We start from the raw sequence: 7,682 nt of genomic DNA on the forward strand, positions 1-7,682 counted from the left end.
GTATTTATAATTATATTGCACTACTATGTTCATACACATAATATTCATACGTTTATATACATAACATCCATAATTACATATAACTAACATTTAAAAATTAAATTCATGTTTATTAGATATTACAACTATACACGTATCATTTTTTAGTTATTACATAAATAACTATTAAGTTAACACAAATATTTTTAAATTTTATTATAATTCAAGAAAATAAAAATTTTTACATGACATTTTTATATTGTAATTATTCTTTGACTACCTAACATTATCCTTTTAAAAATAGGACTAATGAATCCGTCTAGAACAATAAAATTTGTCGTTACACAATGTAGTTAGTTGGCTAGATAGAAACTAACAAAAGAATCAATTAATATACTTATGGTTAATATATATTTTATTAAAGGAAACAATCCGCTACTAGTAACCACACTGGTGTTCTAATAATTCTTTAAAAGGAACATGAATACAAAATTTGAGTTTAAACTTTAAAGGACATATTCGTTAATTACGCCTCTAGAAACTTGAAGGGAGAGGGATTCAAAGAACTCACACTCAAAGTAATGATGGCATCTCTCTTTTGGAATCCACTAAGCTTTCCCTTTTCTTTATATAATTCTTCAGCTCCTTACTTTTCCCACAAAATGCATACACTACGCAACACACAGAATACCATAGCCTACTTAGGACTCCTTTGCCTCTTCCAAAACTTGTTCTTTTCAGGAAACCACCACCAAATCTGTAAGAAGTTTATTTTTTATTTTTTATTTTATATTTTGTGTTGCTTGTTAAATTCCTTCTCTTCATTGTTATTTACATCCCATGTTGGATTTGGAATTCAGTGACAACTCACAAAAAGTAAATGTATTTTATGTGACTTCTGCATGTTAACTTACAGTTTACTTGATTCTTTTTCTTATTAGTATTTTTTTTCAGCTTTCCTAGCGTTGGTCAATTATAAGAGAAAATCATTGATAGGGTGCTTATTAGTTCTTTCAGGGTTAGATAAATTTTTTATATTTGTAAAATTAGGTTCATGATTTTGGTCCGTGGAAAATGTTTCTTGTGGTTTTGGTGCAAAAAGAATTTTAAGAAGTAACTTAGTAAATTGATCCCTACTGTCATACCATTTTTAAATTTGGAGATAACTACTGATGCTTTGAATCATATGTGTGAAGTTGTTTTCTACTTGGGAATTGGGATGATAGTGGGGACTACTTTCACTTAGTTTGGCTTTGGGGAATCTTTGGATCAAAATCACACAAAAAAAGAAACTTACAAGAATGAAAAACATGAATCACTGATTATACAGAAATATGTATATAGAGTTGTTTACATATTTGTACTGAAATACCATTTCAATTGATTAATGAATACACTACTCGAAATCCAATTTTTGAATCCTTATATCACAAATGAAAAGATGTGTATCACAAATGAAAGATGTGAATCAAATCAATTTCAAGTTAAAGAAATAATTGAATATTTATATTCGCTGATCAATTTATTCACTCCATCCTAGTCTTATAGATCCTCTGAAGAACTGATTAATCGGACGAGAATAAAGATAGAGTCCCATTTTATATGTCAATCTCGACAACAATAAAATTTATTTATAGATCTTTTTTCATGTATTTGTTCTATCATAGAAACTTCTTAAGTAAAAGAAGGAAAACAAATGATGATGATATCTTTTACTAAGGGAATTTGATTGCACAAGAATGTCATTGAAGAAGGGAGCATAACTAGCTCTTTCCTCATGACTCAAAGAGTTTAATGTTTCATCACTAACTTATCACTCATTCATTCCAACTTTCCAATAGTTGAAATTACTTAGTTTGATCCTTTGCTAAATTTTTTGTTAAATCTTAAAAGTGGAACAATTTATTGTGTGTATTAGTGATGTTGATGATTAATCTTGATTCAGAAACATGATCCAGCCTATAATCTTTTTCTGAATTCACTTAAACTTCTTTGTTCCTTACTCCAAAAAGTGTCAGTCTAATGTGTTTTTTCCCCATCCTTTTTCTTAAGTTTTCACCCAAAGAAAAATGGGAGCCATATGCTGTTGTGGAAGAAAGCCAAGCAAGGGGAACAGCCTGGATAGAAAGCTTGAAAGGAAAATAATTGAAATGAGGAAAAACAAATTTGGAAAATCCAAATTGAAATCTATTGATAGCGTAGTTATGCTGTTCCCTATGTTTAGGGAGAAACTGAAAACATTAAGAGGAATGTTTGAACAGTATGGTAAATTCCAACAACTTTCTAACTCTCTTTTCTTTATAAGTCGCACCTGTCAGCAACGCAATACAAAACTAACATAGTTTATGTTGGTTCACAGACGAGGACTCGAATGGATATATAGACCCCAATGAACTCAAAAGGTTCTTAGAACATCAGCAATTTCATCTTCAAGAGGAGGAGTTTGAGACCCTTTTCCGTTATTGTGATATTGATGGAAGCAAAGGCATACAATTTAACGAATTTATTGTTCTTGTTTGCCTCATCCATCTCCTACAAGAACAACCATCCTTTGATAGTGTAATTGTCAGAAACTTACTATGTTTTCTTGATCTTGAAACTGATGTATGACGATTTCATTGTTTCTGTCTCAGTCATCAAAGGCAGAGTTAGCAAACCTTGGAGAAGTATTTGATAATATGATTGAAGTCTTTCTGTTTTTCGATAAGAATGCCGATGGGAAGATTAACAAGAAGGATATGGTGAAGACACTAAATGACACTTACCCTTTGGAGAAATCTCCATCACACATCACTGAAAAACGATTCAGTAATGTTTCCTTCTATGCTCCTTCTTCGTTGTTTCGTGTTCTTTTTGCCATTGTTATTGTTATTGTTATTACCTGCTTTGACATCCCTTTTTGGTTGTCTTCTCATCCTTGCAGAAGAAATGGACTGGGACAATAATGGACAAGTCACTATCAGGGAGTTCCTCTTCGGTTTCATCAAATGGGTTGGAATTGATGCAGATGAATAGATGCATGATGCATTGTGTAAGAACAGATATACTTCTAAGAGGATTGCTTTAATTTCTATCATGCTGAATGTTTGAGTGTAAAGTTTTTCATTTTCTTAAAAGTGTGCTGGATAGATACAGAATTTGATTGTGGCAATGAATCAAGAAAAAAAAGAAAAAGAAAAAGAAAAAGGATATGTATAGATAGATATATATAGTCTGAGTCCTGCTTCATCACAAAGTAACACTGATACATCAAACTTTCTGTTATATACAACCTTCATAGACAATAAACTTACAGAATAGATAAAACATGGAGAGACAAAGAAGAAAATGTATGTTTTACAAAATTTACTTTCCATTTTGGTTGCTCCATTGTGTTCTGTAACTTCTTATTGTATTCCTAGAGCTTGGATTCTCCTAATGAGTGACAAAGAAATTGCATTTCTTTCTCTCCATTCTTCCCTGCTCTCTTTGTTCGGTTCGACGAGTAAGCTGTCCTTGCCATCAAGGATGCTTACAATTTGCCTCATGCTTGGCCTTAATTGTGGGTCACAGCGGGTGCATGCGATTCCCAGTCTTATCAATCTCAGCAGTTCTTTCTCATTGTACTCTCCATTGAGTCTTTTGTCTGCTAATTCCTTCAATGGCCTTTTTCGCATCTCGAATTCATGAACTTTCTTCACCAACAGAACCTCCGGCTGCCTAAAGTCTACTGCCATCTGTCCACTTACAACTTCAAGAACCACAACTCCGAAACTGTAAACATCAGCTGCGGGCGTTGCTTCGCCGGATTCCACGTATTCTGGTGACATGTAGCCAAAAATGCCGCGAGCCGATTTGCTGGTGTCTGTGATTACATGGTGGCCGTGTTCATTCCTTGACAAAAACTCAGCAAGAGCAAAACAACCAAGTCTGGGATTCATATCTTGCTCAAGAATGATAGCTGAAGAGGTAATGTTTCTATGAATGACTTGCTCATCCCATTCCTCATGTAGATACAGAACTGCACAAGCAAGCGTTTTCGATATGTAATACCTGTGATGCCACTGAAGGACACAAGAATCTCCGGATCTATGATTGTTATGACGGAGAAGCATTTGACTCAGAATTCTTCTAGCTGAGTAGTCATACACAACAAGCATCTCGCCTTGCTCGGTGCACCATCCTCGAAGCTGCACCAAATTCCTATGGCGAAGCCTTGCTAGATTCCGGAGTTCGTTGGAGAATCTGTCACGCAAGGCAGGGCAAGTTTTCATCCCGAGGCGTTTCACCAAAACATGGCTATTGTCATGTAGGATTCCATGATAAGCAGTTCCAAAGTCTAGCTCTGCCACCCTCCTTGAATCTGAAAAATTGTTTGTAGCTGAAACGATTTCCTTGAATGATATTTCCCTTGGCGTCTCCAGCACAGGAAATCGCCGCTGCTGATTGGTGCTCCTTGAAGACATGATCTCACTGTTTCTATTTTCAGCGGTTATGTATACGGTTTCCCCTGCCGCTGTGTGATAGTTATTCTCGGTAGCAAAGCTGTTGCCGCTTGCGCTGCTATGACTAGTCTCCGATGCGGATGACAAAGAGATGTATAGAGGGTGAGATTGAAATGAAGGGAGGGCTGGCAACTTGCATGACACGTCGGAAAGTGCTTCCACAGTCCATTTCATGCTGGGACGCAGCTGCGGTTCTTGGAGAGTGCAGAGAAGAGCAATGTGAATGAGATGCTGCATCTCTGAAAGCTTGTAGGAACCATCTGGAAGCCTTGTATCCCCTGCTTCCAGAAGCTTCCCTACATCGGAGAGTCTTCTGATCCAATCAAGCAAAATAATTTCATCATCTGGATAAGCCAGGTCTATGGCTCTCCTTCCAGAAGCCACTTCTAGAAGAACTATTCCGAAGCTGAACACATCGGATTTCGAAGTAGCATTGCCTGCTTTCTGCAAGCTTTCAGGGGGGAGATACCCAATCGTTCCTCCGATTCTCGACGTGTCTCCCAAACGGAAATTGTCAATTCTTGTTGATATTTTTCTCGGCTTGAACTCAAGCTCATGTTCTAGCCACCTTGCCATGCCAAAGTCACCTAGTTTGGCATTGAAATGCGAATCAAGCATCACATTGCTGGTCTTCACATCCCTATGAATGATTTGAGTTTCCAATTGTTCATGGAGATAATGCAATGCCGCCGCCAAACCTTTCACAATTTTCACTCTGTGTTCCCAATCAAGAAGCTCAATCTTCGAATTCTCCAGCTTCCGGAAGAGTATACGGTCAAGGCTGCTGTTAGGCATGTAGTCATATACAAGATGCAACTGATCTTCATGAACACACCATCCTCTAAGCCTCACAAGATTCTTGTGGCGAAGATCCGCAACCGCCGTTAACTCTGCTTCAAAACTCTTCTCAAATTGCTTCCCTTTCCCCGCCAAGCAGCATTTAACGGCTACAATAGTTCCGTCACTCGGCAAAACCGCCTTGTAAACTTTTCCGAACCCTCCACTTCCAAGAACTTGCTCTTCGCTGAAACCTTTGGACCCTATGAAGAGCTCTGCATAGCTGAAAATCCTGGGGTTGTCCCTCCCTATCTTGGCTGAAACTTGCACCCCGTCCATGTCGTGAAACGCGCCGCCGCCGGAACACTTCTCTTTCTTCACTCCATGCTTGCAAATTGTCCACCCTTTTAAGCCGTATAACTTCCTCAAAGAATCTTGGAGCAAAGAAACTACTTGCCTCCCACAACCTCTATGATGATGCGGAGCCTTGACTTGTTTCTTTGGTAGTTGGAAAGGCTTCTGATCAGGTTGATCCATTTCACCGGAATTTGGTGGAAGAACAATGCAGAGGTGATTGAGCTGCATGGCTATGGTTTTTTGGAGGGAGCTATGGATATGGAAATGGAGTTGAAAGATATATAAGAAAATAGGCCCTTTTTGGTATATTGATTATGACGGCGTTGTTGTTTTCTCATCGTGGTGGTTGGGAATATTTTTCAACGCGTTTAGCTTATCCCCGTTGAAATGAATGCAGCTATCTCAGAAGTTGGAAGTTGGAGCCTACCTACTAGAAATATGTTTTAAATATACAAATATATTATGTTTGTGTGAATTTTTTTAATATTAAATTATGGAATGTTATTTTGATTTAATAAAATTATAAATATTATTTTAAATTAAATCGTTATTAACAATTTCGGTGTATTTGTATACATTCATATATGTTATTTCATATATTTTTAATAAAATAATTTTTTATTAAAATATGTTTCGTGGAAAATAATAAATTTATTAGTAGAATAATCAATTTTTTTATTGTCAAAATATTTTTTTATTTAGTCTAATTAAATATTTTTAATAACTCTTTCTTGCTATTATTATTCAATTTCATAATCTCCAAAATAAATTTTTCAAAATATTTTAAAATATATACTCAAAATCTGTTTATTAGGTATATATTTCAATATATCATAATTAATAAAATTTATTTATAATTTTATACTATCATATATATTTTGTTTGTATTATACATTTCAATATATTTTTTATACTATAGAACACTATCTATTTAAAAATATCAGCAAACAAATAATTTCTCTCTCAAAATCCATATAATCTGTTTATAAGAAACATCCGCACCAATAAGATGAGAAACCCATTAACTTACTACCTTAAGATTTTAAGTTAGATGTGACTTCTTCTCATCTTATGTTCTTTCACTTGATTCCTCCCCGAAATTTCTCTAGTGGTCGAGAGCTGCCGATGATTAATCGGTCTGATGGTTTTAAGGAGTATTCAAGGTGAAGCATCGAAAGTCTTCCTGGCAAAAGTGGTCTGGGTGGCGTGTCCCGACGGTATTTTGCGGCGGTGTGATGGACGAATACTCATATGTGGTGGAAGAGCTAGATGAAAGTTGATGCTTGATGTGGAAGCTCACACTTGAGGAGAAGATTGTTAGTGTTGCAAGTGTGAGGAGTGTATGAAGTTAATCCCACATCAAAGAATGAGAGACCTATTAACTCACTACTTTAAGATTTTGAGTTGGATGTGGTGTCTTCTTATCTTATATTCTCTCACTTAATTCCTCCCTGAAATCTCTCCGGTGGTCAAGAACTCTTCACTGTTAATGATATTAAATTACATACAAATTACAAATATTTTTACACACGAGTCTTTAAATTTAACATTAATTTAGCTCTTTGCACAATGTATGAGTTTTAGTCTAGTCGAAAATAGTTTATAAAAGTTTATAAGACAGAGAAATGTTAGACATTAATTAAAACTTATCAAATTTATCATGTCACTTTTTTTTTATTAAAATATAAAAGGTGTTTTTCATAAGCATGTGATTGACGAATGGTATTAATATTATAATAGTTAAGGAGGTCTATTACACGTATAAATTTTTTTATATATAAATTTATATAAGTTGGCACAAATTCAACAAAAAGAACTTTTAATTTAGATTAGATATAAATACACATTTTTTCAATATTTGAATAATGTAAAAATTATTATAACAAAAGATTTTTCTCCATCAATCAAAACTGCAACACTCAAAATTCAAATAAAGATTAAAATCTCTCAAAAATCTCTTAAAATTGTTGCGAATAGTGATAGAAATTTTGAAGTTGAATTCGAAAAGAATTATGAGAAAATGAAATAAGAAAATGAAGAAGAAGAAGTAGAGACTGATGAGAAGGAGGAAGAGGAAGAGTTTTG

General features: G+C 34.9%; 2 protein-coding genes across 2 annotated transcripts; one reads left to right on the forward strand and one right to left on the reverse strand.

Annotated features, from left to right (window-relative positions):
* Window positions 1-469: 469 nt before the first annotated feature.
* On the forward strand, window positions 470-3,193 carry LOC112697326 (probable calcium-binding protein CML22). Its single transcript, XM_025750456.3, has 5 exons — window positions 470-738; window positions 2,032-2,244; window positions 2,339-2,538; window positions 2,613-2,787; window positions 2,903-3,193. The coding sequence occupies exons 1-5, from the start codon at window positions 561-563 to the stop codon at window positions 2,992-2,994; spliced, it is 858 nt and encodes a 285-aa protein (XP_025606241.1). The 5' UTR covers window positions 470-560; the 3' UTR covers window positions 2,995-3,193.
* On the reverse strand, window positions 3,154-5,825 carry LOC112697325 (receptor like protein kinase S.2). The gene has a single exon (XM_025750455.3). The coding sequence runs from the start codon at window positions 5,823-5,825 to the stop codon at window positions 3,366-3,368; it is 2,460 nt and encodes an 819-aa protein (XP_025606240.1). The 3' UTR covers window positions 3,154-3,365.
* Between the last annotated feature and the right edge of the window lie 1,857 nt (window positions 5,826-7,682).

Source organism: Arachis hypogaea, chromosome 6 (genome assembly GCF_003086295.3).
Source record: "Arachis hypogaea cultivar Tifrunner chromosome 6, arahy.Tifrunner.gnm2.J5K5, whole genome shotgun sequence".
NCBI classification, from domain to species: domain Eukaryota; kingdom Viridiplantae; phylum Streptophyta; class Magnoliopsida; order Fabales; family Fabaceae; genus Arachis; species Arachis hypogaea.